This window comes from Juglans microcarpa x Juglans regia, chromosome 2D, assembly GCF_004785595.1.
Source record: "Juglans microcarpa x Juglans regia isolate MS1-56 chromosome 2D, Jm3101_v1.0, whole genome shotgun sequence".
In the NCBI taxonomy this organism is placed as follows: Eukaryota; Viridiplantae; Streptophyta; class Magnoliopsida; order Fagales; family Juglandaceae; genus Juglans; species Juglans microcarpa x Juglans regia.
In genome coordinates, this window is record NC_054596.1 from 42150989 (window position 1) to 42170006 (window position 19018).

Sequence of the window (19018 nt, forward strand, 5' to 3'; positions counted from 1 at the left end):
TTTTACGTTGAATGAAGGAAGGTTGAACGAAAGAGAGTCCGTTTTTCCAAAAACATTCTCTGGGTATTCTTGATTTACTTAATGTTTTGACATGAAAAACCAGCAAGAAAACTCCCCCTACTGCAGCCTCCACCATGCGACTCAATGCCTCCATAACAATAACGAAAAGAAAAGGGGATAACGGATCCCCTTGTCTCAAACCCTCAAAGTATAAAAAAATCCACATGAATTACCATTAACTAAGACAGAAAACCGAGCGGTCAAAACACAATGTTTAACCCACCCACACCACCTATCCCCAAAGCCACATCTTCCAAACATATAAAAAAGAAAATTCCAACACACGTGGTCGTATGTCTTTTCCATATCCAGCTTGCAAAGAACTCCTGGAATGCCTTCTCTCATCCGGCTGTCCAAACAGTTATTCGCAATCAAAACTGAATCCCGTATTTGCCAACCCCGAACGAAAGCATTTTGAGGTTTAGAAATGATTTTATCCATCACCAGACTCATACAGTTAGCTAACACCTTCGAAATAATTTTATAAATCCCATAAAAAATATAAGGAGCCTATGTCATTATTTGAAAACTTCATTATTGCAAGGCTTCATCTACTTATAAAAAAAAAAAAAAAAAAAAAAAAAAAATTATAAATCCCACCTACCAAACTAATAGGACGGAAATCTTTCAATTCATAGGCACCAACTATCTTCGGAATAAGGGCAATAAAAGTAGCATCTAGGGACTTCTCAAACTTATGACAATAATGAAAATCATGGAAACCTGCATCACTTTTTCCTTCATTATATCCCAACACTCTTGAAAAAAAACCATAGAAAAGCCATCCGGACCCAAGGCTTTATCTTTGCATATACCTCTCACCACTTGATGCACCTCCGCTTCTTCAAACGGCCTCTCCAACCAGCTTCCTGAGCCAGAATCCAGCTGGTCAAAATTCAAACCATCAAGTTTAAGATGCCATTCTGTTGTCTCAAAAAAGAGATCTTCATAATACTTCACTATATGATCTTGGATCTCATCAGGAGATTGAAACACATTAGAGCTGGAATGAAGAACCTCAATAGCATTATTGCGCCTATGAGAATTAGCCATCTTGTGCAAAAACTTAGTGCATTTGTCCCCCTCCTTTGTCAAATTGGTTTGAATATCCTTTACCGAGGGTTTGCTTTCATTATATAGAAGAGAATATACAAGATTGTCGCCAGATTCTATGCGTCTAATATGCTATACAAGATAAGTATTTACAACAATATCTAATCTAGCTAGAAGGAAATTATCACCAAAAATACAATAAATCATATCCCAAATCATATCTCCGTAACATCCCCCCTCAAATTGATGCTGGTAGATCAAGAAGCATCAATTTGTCAACCAAGAACTGATGGCGGTGCCGAGAAAGCTTTAGTGAATATGTCGGTAGTTTGATGTTCGGTGGAAATGTGAGGAAGAGTAATCACATGTTTGTCAAAGGATTCTCGTATGGAATGACAATCGATTTCGATATGTTTCGTACGCTGATGGAAGACAGGATTAGCGGCGATCTGAATAGCACTAGTATTATCAGCATGAAGAGGAGTGGACTGAAGCTGAGGAAAACCAAGTTCACCCAATAACCCACGAAGCCATGTGATCTCAGAGCATGCGGAAGACATAGCACGATACTCAGACTCAGTGGAGGACTTGGAAACTCTATCTTGCTTCTTACTCTTCCAAGAAATGAGTGCGCCTAAAAACATGCACCAGCCAGTAACAGAGCGACGAGTATCCGCACATCCGGCCCAATCAGCATCATTATACCCCACCAACTGTAAGGAAGATTTCTTAGAAAAGAATAACCCGCGTGTAGAGGTGCCCTTCAGATATTGGATAATGCGGCGGACAGCGGCTAAGTGAAGATATCGGGGGGCCTGCATAAATTGATTGACCTGCTGCACAGCAAAAGAAATGTCAGGACGAGTAATCGTCAAGTAGTTCAAACTCCCAACGAGTTGTCGATACAAGGATCTGAGAGAAGTTCGCCTTCCTCTTGAGGAAGCTTAAGATTTACCTCCAAGGGAGTAAGAACAGAGTTATCCGATTGGAGAAACAGAGTTATCCAATTGGAGACCAGCCAATGAAATCAGTTCCTGTGTGTATTTGTGTTGGTGTAACAATGTACCAGTCGGAGTAATCTGCACCTCAAAGCCAAGAAGTACTGCAAGGGACCAAGATCTTTCATGTGAAAAGAGGCCTTGGGATGCTGTTGTAATTGCTTAATTAACTTAGTATCAGAGCCAGTAATCACAATGTCATCAACATATACCAGAAGCAGTACAATTCCTGCAGAAGTCTTGCGAAGAAACAGAGAGGAATCAAACTGACTCTGAGTAAAGTGAAAAGCAAGTAAAGTAGAGCGAAATTTATCAAACCATGCACACGGAGCCTGTTTCAGTCGATACAAAGATCGGCGTAGCCGACAAACCTATGAGGAAGGTTTAGTAAACATGCCGGGAGGTGGAGACATAGATTTCTTCCTTCAAATCCCCATGTAGAAACGCATTCTTCACGTCCATCTGCCGGAGAGACCATCCCTGCAATGCAGCAAGTGCCAAGATAGTCCATACAGTAGTCATTTTGGCAACAAGTACAAATGTCTCTTCAAAATCAATACCATACTCCTGCCGATTCCCAAGGGCTACGAGACGAGCCTTATATCGGTCCAATGAGCCATCAAATCGAAACTTGACTGAGTACACCCATTTACAATCAATAGGTTTGACACCAGAGGGACAAGTCACAAGATCCCAAGTGTCATTGTCTTGAAGAGCTTGGATTTCTTCTTGCATGGCCTGCTGCCAACATGCTTGGGTGGCTGCTTGAGTAAAAGAGCGAGGAACATAAACAGTGTCGAGAGTGGCAGTAAGCGAGGTATGAGAAAAACCATACCTATCTGGCGGATATGTAACCCGGGTGGAGCGTCGAGGTATAGGAAGCGTAGAATCAGATGACGGATCAGTGTCTTGAAGAGGCGTTGAAGGAGGATGTCTATGATACACCACACCTGGTTTAAATCGCTCAATAGAAGAAGAAGACACATCATCAAAAGCGGGTAGAAGAGTAATAGAAGGATCATAAATAACCTGAGACTGAAAGAAATATTGATTTTCAAAGAAAATCACATTTCGGGAGATCCGGGATTTGTTCGCATGAGCATCATAACAAACAAATCCTTTCTGAGTAGGGCTATATCCCATAAAAGCACACATGACAGACTGGGCAGCAAGCTTGTGACGATCAACATGTGGCAGATGAACAAAACAAACACACCCAAAAGTATGAAAGGATTGATACTCAGGAGATATACCAAATAATCGAAAATAGGGAGAATCATAATTTAGAGTGGCAGTAGGCAAACGATTGATCAGGTAAGCAGCAGTAGATAAAGCTTCTACCTAGAACTTAGAAGGGACAAATGAATCAATCAGCAAAGTACGGACGACATCTAAGATATGACGATTCTTACGCTTAACGACTCCATTTTGTTGAGGGGTATAAGGACAAGAACGCTGAGAAATGATCCCTTTTTACTGAAGATAAGCCTGAAAGGAATGAGACATGTATTCCCCCCTGAGTCGGAGCGTAAGATTTTGATACAAGTACTGAACTGTGTCTCGACAAGTGCAACAAATTTTTGAAAAACAGAGAACACGTTAGCTTTAGAACAAAGAAAATAGATCCAAGTAAATCGACTATAATCATCGATAAACGTCACAAAATAACGATACTGACCATGAGAAATAATAGGACTGACACCCCAAACATCAGTTTGCATAATCTCAAAGCAAGTAGAAGCACGACTACCATGCGCAGGAAAAGGTAATGTTTTACTTTTACCAAGACGGCAAGTAGCACAATCAAAAGATACATGAGACGAAGAATATGAATCTTTATTGCCCAAAAAATCATGTTTCAAAAGATGAGTTAAGACAACAGAATTGGGATGACCCAATTTCTTATACCAGACTTCATTATTATTGGCAGTAGCCGTACAAGCAAAAGAAACAACATTAGGAATAAAAAACTGTAAAGGAAATAGACGTCCCACTTTAGGCCCTTCGCGATCACCGTCCCCGACACTTGATCCTACATAAGACAACCACTACGAGAGAAATGAACATCACAGTTATTATCCACCAATTGTCCAATAGAAATCAAATTGGTAGATAAGCCAAGAGAGATAAAAACATGTCGAAATGAAGAACCCAAAGTACCAATAGCAGCAATGGGAAATGTGCTGCCATCAGCAATCTGAATAGTTTGCGTGCCTCCATACTTACAAACACCATGGAGACCCGTTGTACCACCAGTCATATGATTAGAGGCACCCGAATCAACAATCCAAGAAGAAGTGGAGGTAGGATCTGTACCTTGTAGGCCCAAAGCCGTAAAAGCAGACACAATCATCTATTGAACCATCGCAAGTGTGAGAACAAATGAATCAAAGCTTACAGTGGAGGGCGCAGAAGAAGATGAGGACTGAACATCAGCTTGAAAGGCTTGGGATTGGCGATTCTGAGGACGCACACGACAGTCTTTGATGAGATGTCCCTCTTTCTTGCAGTAAATACAAACTTTCTTCGAACAGTTGCGAGCAATGTGACCGAACTCCTGGCAATTGAAACACTGCAACTTGTTCCTCCCTCTCCCTTGTGCTGCATAGGCAACATTCACAGCCTCAGAAAAGACCTTCTCAGAAGTCATACCCATCTGAGTGGATAATCGTTGTTCCTCACGCAATAATTCTCCCAAGCAAATATCCAAGGAAGGAACCGGATTACAGTTCAATAAACCGGTTCGAACAGGCTCAAATTCAGGTCGAAGCTTCATAAAAAATTGATCACGTTGACTCTCAGCATGAACCGCTTGAAGAGCTGTAAGGGCCGCGGTGGGAACCTTAGCATGAACAATAGCAGAATACTCGCTCCAAATATTAATAAAAGCATAATAAAATTGCTCAATGGTCAAATTACTTTGAGTGTAATTGCTAATTTCCAATTCCAATTGGAATTTCTGAGCGCTGTGGTCTTGGTGATAAATACGATGCAGATAGGCCCACATAGCTTGAGCCGTAGTGAAACACAGAAGATTGGTGACAAGATGGGGCTCAATCGTTCCCAATAGCCAAGAGATCACCTTAGCATCCTTGACCTCCCATTGGGCAAATTCCTTTTCATCAGTGGGAACTCGAACAGAACTATCAATATGATTTGATAATTATTTCCCTTTCAATAACATTTTAAATTGAAATTCCCACGTAGGAAAATTCTTCCCAGTAAAACGAACAATAGTATTTTCCATAGGCATGATGAAAATTACATAAAACAAAATCAGCCCAAGCAGTCAAAAAAAATAACAGCAAGCCCAAAGCAAATCAGTTCCAACTCCAAGTGAAAAAGAGACCCAAACACGCAATGCAAATAATAGAAGCTCACGGACAGAATGATGAGGCCCAAGTAACACAATAAGAGGGCCCAAAAATGATACCTGCCCAGCTAAAAATAATCGGCAAACAAAAATGCCGAGTTCACATAGAGAGGAATGTGCACCAAGCACCGACGTCAACAGAACTGGCTGACCACCTCGCAACCACCACAGAACCTCCCGTCTGCCACAGAGAGAGCCGACGTGCCCACAGCAACCCAACCACCACAAAGTAAGCACCGAAAGAGAGAATAACTGCCAGAAACAGAGCAACGGCCACCACAGAGATGGGCAAACACCACTCAACCACCACAGAAAATGCCGAACGCCTCCACAGAGAAGGTCGACTGCCACAGAGGAAGCCGATGGACACCCTGCTATCCAACCACAACGAGAAAAACACCCAAAGAAAAGGATGCGCAACTCAGAGGCATACGCTGCACTCAGAACAGTACATCGACAGCCATAAAACAATAAACCCCACGATGTTGGTGACCACAGAAAGTGCCGACACACCAAGAGCAAGAAGAGAAAAAAAAATTTCTTCTTGTCACACACGAGTGATTAAAACCACAGAGATGAATAGCAGAGTAGGGGCTCTGATACCATGTCAAATTGGTTTGAATACCATTTACCGAGGGTTTGCTTTCATTATATAGAAGAGAATATACAAGATTGTCGCCAGATTCTATGCGTCTAATATGCTATACAAGGTAAGTATTTACAGCAATATCTAATCTAGCTAGAAAGGAAATTATCACCAAAAATACAATAAATCATATCCCAAATCATATCTCCGTAACATCCTTTAACCAAAGCACCCTTGATTTTTGCCTTCAAGATATTTCTTCCATAAACAAAACCTTCTCAATTTCAGACACAACCTCATTCTTTCTTAACAATGACTCCTCGTTATCTTTCCCATCATCCAATGCATGTAACTCATCCCAAAGAAGATTTTTCTGCACTTCAATATGTCTAAAGACTTCATCATTCCACTTCTTTAAATCAGTCTTAAGGGCTTTAAGTTTACATGCCACAATAAAACTAGCGGTACCATTAAAGGAATAAGAAGCCCACCAATTCCTTGCCTTCTTCACAAATCTATCAATTTCAAGCCACATATTTTCAAATTTGAAATAACGCCTACCCCCATGAATGAATGCCAACACAATCAAGCAAAATTGGAAAATGATCAGAACAGACGCGTGGTAACCTCTTCTGACATAAATCCGGATAATGTGTCTCCCAAGGAGAAGAGACTAGAAATTTATCCAACCTTGACCACCCTCTACTGTTAAACCAAGTATAAGCCCCCCTACCAAAGGGAGATCCATGAGATTCAAATAAAAAATCAGCTTCGAGAAGTCTTCCATAGCCCCTGTTGACGTAGATGCCCCTGCCTTCTCACTAGAGAATCAAACAATATTAAAATCTGCACACAAATACCATGGTAAATCCCATAAGAAATACAGACCCGTCAATTCCTCCCATAAAAAAGTTATATCACTATCCACATTAGGCCTATACACGCCCGCAAAAGACCACCTCCGCCCATCCTCAATATTCTTAAAAGAAACAGCCACTGAGTAATACCCAATGCAATCCTCTATCAATTCCACCACTCTCTTGTCCCACATCAACAACAACTCCTGAAGCGCCAAATGAAGCTAAATAACACCACCCCACAAAAGAACAACCCCACAAATTACGAATAATATTTCTATCAATAAAACTCAACTTAGTCTCTTGAAGACAAACAGTGTCAATTTTCCAGCTACGAAGAAGGGATCTAATGCGGAGACGTTTGTTGACATCATCGATCCCCCTTACATTCCAAGAAAGGATTTTAGGGTTCATTAGATGACCAAGACCCTCGCCCTTTCAACCTATCCCTCCCCACACTTCGCTCCTTGTTGTCGTAATTAACAGAGCTTTTTAAATGTTTCAACTCCTTGTCCCCTTTCACTACTAATTTCAAAGTTGTGGATCTTCCTGCTTCAATAGCAACAAGAAGAGCCTTAAATTGCTCTTCAAACCCTACATAGGATATCCCCACGCTCCTGTAATTCCTCCACTTTTTTTAACACCCAATCTGATGTTAATTTGGAAGCTGGCTTTGGAGGGATAGTACATAACGGAATTGGACTGCCCATTTCTTCCTTGTCACCCTCTACCTCGCTGACCACCATCTGTAAAGTAGCTTCTGGCAACACGGTCTCTGAAGAACTAGCCATCTGCAAAGTACCCTCCAATACCACTGAAGGTACTCTCATACCTCCGTCAACCCCCCCCCCCCCCCCAACCATTTCCAGATGCCAAAACCCCTACTTTGGCAAAGTCTTCCCAATTAAATTTGGACATAGTTCCCTCATAAGAACTCCATTATTCAAAGAACTCCCTTGTAAGACATAGATCCCTTGAAATAGTGGGTTAGTTTTATTTTAATCATTTTATTTTTTATTTAAAAAAATCAAAAAGAAAAAGAAAGAAACATTAGCTTATCGAGTACACTATGTCAGAGGAAAAAATAGAAAAGAAAAAAAGGACATAGGTGCGCCGCTGGGCTATTGCACTCGGGTCGTTTTGTAGCAAGACTCTAGATGAAAAGATTTAAAATTTAAAAATTTGAGATTAAAAAGTGTTTGTGTTTTAATGGTGTTTGGATGTTGAGATGAGATGAGATGGAATGAGATGGGTTGAAACCATTTGTGAAACCAAACAAGGCCTAATACAAATGTGGGGATCTCTGAGAACCTTGAAACACACTTTAGCCCAGCAAGCAACAACAAAGAGCCGTCTATAAGTAACTTGGTAAACCCAAGATGCCAAGGTTACACCAAGTGGCCAGCCTCTTTTCATCAGTAAGGCATCCTGAAGATGATATCATTCTTGATTTTGCCAAAATTTTTCCAGAAGAGCTCTTTCCAAAGGCAAATGTAGTCAGGATTAGACAGGTTGCTAAGTGGAAGCCTTTGCAAAATGCACATGTAAAAGTACAACACACAGTTATGGCTTCTTCAAGGTCCTGATAGACCTTTACAATGAATTTTATGACAGATTTTTATTAGGCTAAGCAACAAAGCCTTGGAGGCAATTATACCTTCTGCATTGGAATCAAAAGTAGGAACTTCAGACTAGTGAAATTAATCCTCTAAAAAGGCTACTGAAATCATCTAGAGACCCAATTCCTCAACTCAAAATGTTAAATGAAAGCACCAACTGACATTATCATAACAACCATAACAATATCTACAATTCAAACTCATTACTCACCTCCTAGCATTTGATTTTCAATCATAGTAAAGTTATTCCTAAGACTGATGCTTTTGTAAGACAGTCTTGACTTTCCAATAGTCACAGGAAGAAACCAACAACTTGCAATTACATATAACATAAATGATAAGTTCTCAATAGCAGACTTAAGCGAACAATGCAGTTAAATTTCAAACATGGTTTAACTAATAATGCGAGTTCCTTGGTCTTCAGGATAATTTAACCAGGTTTTCTATCATCAGAAATATCTTGCCTCTATGTCTAGTAATGTCACCTGAGGATGCAGTTTCTAACCATAAAAACAGAGTCCGAAGATGAAACATCAAATTCTTTGAGCATGGAAGATCAGAATAACCTGCACTTTATTGCACTTATATACAGGATGCCTTGTAGCAATTGCACTTTCATGTGAAAGTCTGGCATGGATTGGCCCCAGTTCAGAAACAAGCTCCTTATGTCGGGGAAGTGTTGGCAAATGACACATTTTCACCTGCTCAGAAATTAAAGTAACATAAAGATTACATTAAGCTTAACATGTTTGTAAAACTTCCAACAACCATTTAGATGATGGACACTAGTCATACAGTACTATCAAAGTGGGGGGCACTAGGAAGCAAACAAATATAATTGTTCACTACAAAGCATAATCAGCCTCAGATTTTCTTGTTATTAGAATAATTAGGTATGGAGCTGAATTCTAATTCTATCATGACAAAATTCAAAGCCACTTTCCCACTGTGCTGCTGAGAAGATTAGACTTCACAATCAGTGATTTATAATTTAAAACAACAAAGAATGCTCCAAGGCCCTAACCAACCTGGTCCTTGAGCACATTAACATGAACAAGATTTGATGTTGTCATCTTCAAATCATCAGGTTTATGTTGTATGCCAACCTGCAAATATAACACCAAAAGACCACATTGAAACAGGGTTATTGTTACCTAATAAACTTGGAATTGGAACCCTCAATTTCAAAAATCAGTAAAAACTTCCAGTATATCTTAAATTTCCTACATGAAATAGAAGAAATTCACAAAAAAGAAAAGCACTATCATAATCCAAGATACTAAAGCACACAGGTTCTTGGAAGATACTTCACATCATACCCACCCCAAATCCCAATTTTGCTTGATATTATAAAGAAATTCAAGGACTTTATCATTAATTTACACCATTAAAACATAAAACATGAGATAGAATCACACCAATAGAGGAATCAAACTAGCTTTAAAACTCACAAAAAAAAGTAGACAACACAAGTAATTCTAACTAGGTATCGTTCATATTAGATAAAATACTCACAATATAAGGAACTGGAGCATCAAGAAATTCAAGCATCCTTCCTGGTAGAACCTAGAAAAATCAGTAGAAGCTTAGTGTCAAGAGTAAATAAAACAGAATATATACCTAAGCCTGTGAAAAAATAAATTTTAAAGTACAATGTCCCACTGTTCTAAAAGCATTTTCAAAACATAAAAAAAGACATAGAAATGAAAAGTAATTTACCTGAGGAACGAACAAATCAAGAAGTTAAGAATCATTTCTTTATATAGCCAAGTTTTTGTTTCTAAAAACAGGAAACAGTCTCTAATTATAATCTTATTTCCAATTTTCAGAAGTTAGAAAGTATTTTTGCATTCAAAGCATGGCGGGAAGCTTGGATATGTTCAGGGAGACAGACAGAACAGCAGGGTTGGTAATATGGTGGTAGTGTGGATGGCCACAATGGCAACTTTTGTTGGCAGCATACTTTGTTGATATTTATGAAGACAGCAGTAATTACGGTAACAGATCCAATACCAGTGTTAAGTGGTGGCGGTGCTTCTCCTGAATGGTGTCACAACCCTTTCCATTTTTCATGAAAATGTAAAATTCTTCCATTCTTTCTCAGAAATTTCATGCCTCTTTCTAATTTTTTGAAACCAAAAACAGAACCTTTACATCTTTCATTTGCGGCTTTTTCTCAGAGTGAAAAATAGAAACTGAACAAAAGAAAAAGTAACATATCAACAACTCTTAATTAACTACATCAAAACAAGGTGTAACTCTTTGGATGTTGATCCCCATCAAATGAATTTTCAGAGTTATTGCAGTGTGATAATAACAACAATGCTGAGTTAAAGTCTCAAAACACTTCCCCAATCAAAGCTCAAGATCTAAGCCGTTTTGTTTGAGACAGGGAGAGAGGGAGGGAGGGAGAATATTTGACAAAGAAGTGAACAATTGTATGTTATGTCTAATTTCAAGGTTTTAGCTAAATCCAATGTGCTTTCCATTTGCTACAATTGCTCCATAACAGACAACATTGCTGAATGAAGTGCATCGAACTTACAGGAAGCAATAAACTCTGCCACTGAAATGGCCAAATCATGGGAATGAGAGACAACACTATAGCTGATAGAACACCCTGCACCATTTGAATTTTGCGTCAAAGCATAAATCAAATAAGAAGATCCCATCCTGATTATCCAGAATAGAAAACAGCTGCAAATAAACAACTAAGCACAAAACATAGTCAAAAGCAAATTATTGATATGTTGGCTGACAATGGATTCCAATAACAAATCAACTTACCAGATTTGGGCTCACAATTACCACTTGTTTTTCCAATAATACTCCTGCAATCAATGCCAAAACCTGAAAGAAATACCATTTATTAGATACTTGACACTACGAAAATGGACAGTGCAACTGGTGAAGAACATATAGTTAGTTAAAGAAAATGTAGGTCAGGATTTAATGCTGAAAAAGTTAATTACTTTTCATATAATATCAATGTCATCAAAAGCTTGATATTTTGTAGATTTTTCTTCTTCTCTCATTTTATTAAGAAGTGCATATTTTGTAGATGACAACTTCATGTTTTTTGCCATCAAGTAGGGTTGCACTTGCGCTTGCGCCTCTTAACTTTTGCAATTTTTAGTAGATTTCTCGTTCTTCATGGCAATTCTTGCATTGTAACAATGATGATAAATCAAAATGTTGAAGGGCTGCACTTGACATCATTTCAACAACCTTTTTTTTACAAGTAAAACTTTTATCAAAAGAAATCTAGGTAATGCCCGAGTACATGGGACTACGGGTGGGCAGCGGGGTGCGGGCCCCCGCTGCCCCGCCTCCGCTAGGACTTATATAAATATAAATATAAATATAAATAATTTTTATATATTTATATACAATTTGTTAGAGTTGTATTCACTTCATTGCATTGCCTTGGCCTCCTAGGCCAACTTTTATATACGAGGCCGAGGCAATACAATAGTCTTACTTAAGCAATATGGGACTCAATAACAAATTTAAAAACTATAACTTTTAAATAATGGTTATATTTACAAAGTTTAATTTACAATTTAAATTATGTGATAATATGGGTCCAAAAATGTTTTTTTGGACCCAGAAATAGTTTTTAAGCCCAATGGGCCATTGGTACCGTCGGATTGGGCGGGGGGCAGGGCGGATGAGATGTCTGGCCCCGCCCCTCTACACTGGGGCGGGGGTGCAAACCCTACCCCCTGCATGGCAAGGTGCGGGGGTGCAAACTCTACACCCCGCATGGGTGGGGTGCAAACCCTACCCCCTGCATGGGCGGGGGCGGGGTGCGGGGAAGGGTTTGCCCTTCCCCGCACCCCGCCCCCGCCCCCGCCCCCGTCCATGCGGGTAGCACCCCTACATGGGACATCGTTTCAACAACTTTTATAGGCTGCCAAGTAATATCTGTGTTTTTTTAAGGCTTTCCACCCTTTTCATCAAATTGCATAGTGAATCAAAAATTGTCAGCTTATCTTCCCTATCCCCCAAGAAATATAAAATCAGATAAAATATCGATCTGAAGAAAATATAACAAACAAAATTCACATGGTGACAAGTCCATGAAGTTTTACATATTTTACCAAAAATACTTCTTAGAGCAGGTTCTAAAAGAGATCTCACTTCTTAACTCCAGCCAAGACGTGCACACTTACACTTTCAAGGGAGAGCACTCGACAAATAGTTGCAGTTGTCCATATTGATAGTGCAAGAACTTCCTCAGCAGCCGCCAACTTTGCATCAACCTTTTATTAAGTTCAGTAATATTTAGTAAGTAAATTATGAAGGAGCAAAGCCTAAGGATAACTAGCTAGAAAGCACTAAAACACCTAGGGATTCCTAAAAAAAAAGGCATCAGACAAATTCCCAACTCATGACAGAATCATATTCACACACATATTAAATAAAAGAATCTTATCAAAAGCTTATTGGACATTCTAGAATATGCATTGGACTCAATTTCAACACATTGAAATCAATATGTAACTTTCAATTTGGTACTAATTAATACAAGTGTAATACCTCACATTGTATGATTGTGTATACAAATGTGGCAAATGGGTTGCCACATTTCTTGGGAGGGAGAACTTGCTCTTTATAATGATTTCAATGGCTTCAATTGTACTATTGACTAGTCCTTTTGGAGTATGGCCCAGATGTGGCTTGGGCGTTACTTGGGTCGTTACAGTTCAAGCCCTTTATAATGATTCCAAGGGGCTCCAATTGTTACCTAGACTAGTCCTTTTGGATCACATACCTAGATGTGGCTTAGGCCTCTTTTGAGTTGTTACAAATGGTATCATAGTCAATTCCAACCAGAAATATGGGACTCGAGCCATGCCACCTATGATAGATTTCGCCCGACAAGGATATCAAGGATCTCAGGAGAGGATCGTAATATCTCAGATTGTGATTGCGAATAGGAAAGTGGTGAATAGGATTCCACATTAATTGGGAGAAAAAAGGAAGTTCAAGCCCTTTATAATGATTCCAAGGGGCATCGATTGTAACTAGTCCTTTCAGGGTACGAACTTAAATGTAACTTGCGTCTCCCTTGAGTCGTTACTATAGGCAAGGGGTAGCTTAACAAAAAAGGCAAAAATGCAACTCAATTCATTGTTTTCATTTAGAACATAGGAGTGTGTGTGCATGGAGAGAGAGAGAGAGAGAGAGAGAGAGAGAGAGAGGCCATAACACCAAGACTTAATCACAGCTTTCACTTTTGTTGTAAATAATAAATTAGGAATTGAAGACACTATTACTAGGGCTGCAAATGGTCCGGTCCGGTCCCGCGATGGACTGAATATTTTCGGTCCATCATTTTTCCGGACCGGACCGGACCGAACACCCAAAGGGACCGGACCGGACCGATTGCTATCAGTCCGGTCCGGTCCGGTCCGGCCTAATTTTTTTATTTTTTTAAATAATTAATAAAAAAAAATTATTTAAAATACTAAATTAAATTAAGTGACTTATTAATGTGGATTATGTAACAAACTCAATAAAAAATATTTTATATGGTCAATGATAATAAATTAAATGAAAATTATTTTATTAATTTATATAATTACTATATAATTAACTAATTGATATTATATATTAGTTAATTCATAGAATATTAACAAGTGTTAATAATATATTTAAAATTTTATATTGTTAATAGTGATAGGTTAGATGAAGATATATATAAAATATTGTTAATTTATAGAATATTAACAAGTATTAATAATATATTTAAAATTTTATATTGTTAATTGTACAATTATTATATATAAAATATATATATATATATTTTTCATTCGGTCCGGTTCGGAAAAACCCTGAACCGTGAACCGGACCGAAACTTTTCGGTCCTCTAAAATGTGGACCGGACCGGATGGGTCTAAGTCTCGGTCCGGTCCGGTCGGTCCGACAGGACCGTCTATCACCCCTAACTATTACTCAAGTTCTCTCAGCAGGTGTGAAATTGTGTTTGTGTTTGTGCTTCCAACATGATCATTAACAATAGCAATACCTCAGCAGCTTCAAGTGAGACTAAATTGTTTTCATGTAAGCCAAGGGCAGCAACTGGAGGTCGCCGATACTCAATGGCCTGTAAATGCTCAAGAGGCTGGAAAACTAATTCACTTCCTCGTGCAGGAAGAGGAAGAGTGTGATATCGACAAACTATCTGTAGCAAATCGTTCTTATTCTCCTGTCACATGGAGAAGGAAAAAAGCAACAATAAGAATGATCAGTGGCAGTCATACCACCACCTACATTGACTAAACGCGTAAAAATGGGCAACTATGTTAAACTAACCTTGGCCCATTCCATTATTAAGTCATACCCAATATCTTTATCACCATTTGCAAAAGTTTCATCATCATTATTCTCTGATGTGGTGCTTCTAACTGGACTGCCAAAATTAGCAATATATTACCGAAATTATACCAGAGATTCAAGGGGAAAAAATGTTCTTTACATGCTAGCAAAGATTATGACTTTCAAGTTAGCTGATACGAAAAAAAGAAAAACAGATTAAGGACGAGAAAACAGAAGAACTGGGACAAAGATCATAAAACATTTACTTAAATAAAAATTGTACAAATTTATCAGGTACTAGTCATGTGAGAATCACATCTGAACACAACACAGTGTACAGTATTCCGCTGATTTTAGTCTTATCTATAATGAAATAGTACGGGTAATAGCAAGAAAACAAATAATTTTTTTTTTTCCCACTTGATAACTAGTAAGACAACAATAACTCTACCACCTGAACAAGGATTCAGAACTCCCAAGACGCTCCAGTGCAGGATTCCTACAGGAGAATGATGTCTCTACCTCCGGAGAAGTTTGACCATTTTCATAGTATCCAAAAGTTCTTTCCAAAGGTTCTGAATGAGTTTCCGAGGCCTCCAAAGCACACTCATAAAGATACTGTGAATTCTTAATACCATCTTTGTCCATTTCCCTAACTTGGCTAGAATCTGAAGCCTCACTGATGGTAAAACTTTCAGGGGAATGAAGTTCCCACATGTTCGAAGAAGAGGGTGGGATCTCATCATCAGGTATAATTCCTGCAGCAGCAGCAGTGAGGGCCAGTGCACTGTCAACAGGAATGGCAGAAGCCATCCAATCACTAAAGGACTCCCTCTCAGGAGAATCATCATTCCCATTCATTTTATCATTTAATTTGGTTATCGAAGGAACATAATCAGCAAGACTCAGTTCACGGACAAACTTTGTTATTCGATTCAGTCGCTCCTGTGCAATGATACTGCATCCAGAAAGAAATAATCATAAGTTAACTCTGAAAATTCAGGAACAGCAAATGATTGTAAGTTTTGAACAAATTTCAGCTAACCTGTTCAACATCTCATAATGTAACTCAAAGAAAGGAACTCTTGTAAGCACGCAATAGCAACGAGGAGCAGAAACCAAAAAACGCCTGCATCCTCCAGATGGATGAGAAAGAGGTGATGAGATGCCTAAGATACCAGGTGGCCTCTGAACAATTTCAGGAACATGTAAACAAACACCATATAGTGTTGCACTGTTTGCCACCTGATAAAGGGCACATAGAATTTTTTTTATTTGGATCAGTAAGCAAGTTTTATTGATAAAAATAGGCATAGCCGAAGTACACAAGACATATACAAGTGCAAAGGGCACATAGAAACTTTTAACCACCACGCAACCTTGCTTCTCACATAAACCATTAAGCTAAAAACAACAAATGGATTCACACTAGGAAAAACATACACATTATAATATGCACAAGAAGATCATTTTCTTTTTTCCCCTTTTTCGCAAAAGATAGACAGATCATAGATTCTTTTAAAAATTCCAACACATAAGCAGCATATATGGCACACATTATTTCAAGTTTATTTCAAATAATTGAAAGTTGAAAGCAATATATATGTTTTTTGCTGGAAAATCCACGCACCTAATGGCTTGTATTATTCTTGGTAAGTAACAAGTGGCCAAAACTGATATGAGTAGAAGTAATAGTGAAAGACTTGGTTATAAGGGAGGTAAATACATTGCCCTAAACATGGCCAAGTGACATGCAAGGATCCCAGTCGTCAACCCCAGTTAGTTGGGATGAAGACATAGTTGAGTTAAGTTTATAAGTAACAAGAAGTACAAGAAGACTTGGGATTTCCTCAAACAAAGGGAGAAGCAATAAAAGACAAAATGTTTCCTTAGACGAAGTATAACCAAACTCAAAGAAAGATATGTTAAATGCCAAAACGAGGATACGACCCTCATTCAAGACATGAACTCACTCCCCTTGTTCAAGACAAGACAAGAACTAACTCAAAAATGATAAAATGCTGGCAGCACAATGTCATTAATCCAAGTCATGTAAATTGATCTAAAGAAATGAATTAACAAAGCCACATAAATAGCATACTGTGAAAGTAAGAGAACGGCTCACATATATAAATGACAGGGAGGGAAAACCCCCCAGAAAAAGCACAAAACAAAACAAAAAAGAGCAATACTTACCTTAAGTGAAAAAATAAACGCTAAATCATCTCTGTTTAAATGCTCCTGTTGAGAATTCACAGTAATAAAGGCATCATTTATTTGGTAAAAGGTGTTAATACCTTAAAAAGAAAAGGTTTAAATACTCATATATGTCGGTGATTAAATATAAACGTCAAAGACTCTCTTTTGTTTCTTTAGTCTTCAGCACCCTCTGTATAAACTGTCCTGTTTATCTAAAAATTTTACCAGGCAAACAACATATAGAAAAAGGAAAAAAAAAAAGACGAAGAAAACTTTCTTGAGCCTCTGATGAGATCGTATAACCTTGCAAACCAAAACACCTCAAGGATCTCTTGAAGCAAAAGCAGATGTAGCCACTGGCACATGAAACTCATTACACTAAGACCACGTAACAACACCAGCCAAAGAGGAACCTCATTTCATCCTAATATCATATTTTAAACTACAAAAGATTTCTTCAGCTTTAAGAGCAACTTGAGTTGCTGGTATATGAGTAGAAAAAAAGTTAATGAAGGAAGAGGAAGAAGAAGAAGAACAGCTGCAGGGTTTCTCCATGGTATACATCCCGACTGCTAACATTGTGCTCTTTGAAAAGAATATATATGCTAACTGACAGAAGATAATTAGAAACATGTCACAAAGGTGGAAACATATTTGGCATACCTGTCCATAAACAAGTTCATTTAGCTCACTTAAAGATGGAGTCCTCTCTATCAAACGTGCCTGTATTATGACAATACTTGAATGAGAAAATTTTTTAGTGATAAATAAATGCCAGCACAAAACCAAGAAATTGAAGAAAAAACAATAACATTAAGAGTTACAATCTCCCTAAATTAGGGTAAATGTGCGTAACATAATAGAAAATCAGCAAGCTCATACCTTAACCCCTCCAGGAAAACAGAAGGCAGCTAGATCCTTCAGATGCAATGCTGGATTCTTTCCAGGAGGATACTTGAAAAGTACCTATAGATACCAAGAAATTTTAAAAATTAAAAGGAGCGCCGGGGGGCGAACCGATTTTTCACCAAGAGAAAACATATCTCAGCCAATATACGAGGAGGACCACAAGATATTATTGTTCAAGATACAGAACCTAATATATCCCCCAAAATAGTTAGGGGAAGAAAAAAACAACAAATGAAAATTTTCAATTTTGGCCGAGAATGTAGCCAGAAAATTGACCGTCTATTGAAATCAATGCTATCCACACTAGTACATCAAATGGGTTCTATTCAAAAGGAAAAAAAAAAGGCGAAGCTAGCTGGTAAACAAAAATTCTTTCCTTCTCTTCTACAAGCTAATATAGATCTTAAAGAGGTCCTGAATACATAAATATGCAAGAAATAGCATGACCAATGTACATATCAGATCAAATATTTTTAAGGATATTAAAAAAGAGTAATGCTAGAGAGAAGCCACTGTAGTAGTGCACACTTTGCACTCACTACATGGCTGCTTTTAGTTATCTACTTTTTTATTTTAGACTTGAGAGATGTATGGTCTAGATGATACCACATCATGTGTGCAAAATGGTTGCTCCCAACAATGGCTTCTATCTATATTTATTCATTAAAAAATTTTGAGGAAAGAATTTAGACATGCAGTCAACCTGAGGTTCCAACGTTGGAATTGAAGGCCCCCGATGCTGCAGCATTTTAAAATCTAATATTTCAGATTTCGTCAGTTCTGACTCCCGTTTCTTCTTTTTAGCAAATGCATCCTCCACAACCTCAAGATTAGCATCTGGATGAAGCCCCGCAATAATGAAGTTTTCAAATAATGAAATAGGCTCCTTATATTTTTTATGGTCCTGAAATAATATCCTCGGTACATTAGCCAGATTAAAAAAAAATGAAATTTTTGGCATGAGAACAGTTTAAAAGACATAAATAAATCCAGCAGCATGGCCACCTCTGAAACATAAATGTCCCAACATGATATTGGAT

General features: G+C 38.3%; 1 protein-coding gene and 1 long non-coding RNA gene across 13 annotated transcripts in view; one reads left to right on the forward strand and one right to left on the reverse strand.

Moving 5' to 3' along the window:
• LOC121249895 overlaps nt 1-19018 on the reverse strand; it is a 37479-nt gene that overhangs the window by 15986 nt on the left and 2475 nt on the right. For 9 of the 12 annotated variants that reach the window (XR_005937665.1, XM_041148743.1, XM_041148740.1 and 6 more), the window contains 14 exons: nt 18682-18882; nt 17952-18035; nt 17733-17792; nt 17067-17111; nt 15916-16115; nt 15325-15828; nt 14868-14964; nt 14581-14760; nt 12722-12811; nt 11334-11396; nt 11092-11166; nt 10062-10112; nt 9575-9652; nt 9113-9247 (listed from right to left, as the gene is read on the reverse strand). Coding sequence is in view for 11 of the 12 variants with exons in the window: in XM_041148743.1 (XP_041004677.1) it covers nt 9113-9247; nt 9575-9652; nt 10062-10112; nt 11092-11166; nt 11334-11396; nt 12722-12811; nt 14581-14760; nt 14868-14964; nt 15325-15828; nt 15916-16115; nt 17067-17111; nt 17733-17792; nt 17952-18035; nt 18682-18882 (1863 nt within the window). In the remaining variant the exon portion in view is untranslated. Of the gene's footprint in view, nt 1-9051; nt 9248-9574; nt 9653-10061; nt 10113-11091; nt 11167-11333; nt 11397-12721; nt 12812-14580; nt 14761-14867; nt 14965-15324; nt 15829-15915; nt 16116-17066; nt 17112-17732; nt 17793-17951; nt 18036-18681; nt 18883-19018 lie in introns of all 12 variants that reach the window. The other 3 variants (XM_041148748.1, XM_041148746.1, XM_041148745.1) reach the window with 3 other exon arrangements.
• LOC121249897 lies at nt 2715-3382 on the forward strand. Its single transcript, XR_005937666.1, has 2 exons — nt 2715-2928; nt 2984-3382. It is a non-coding gene; the product is annotated as an uncharacterized LOC121249897 (long non-coding RNA).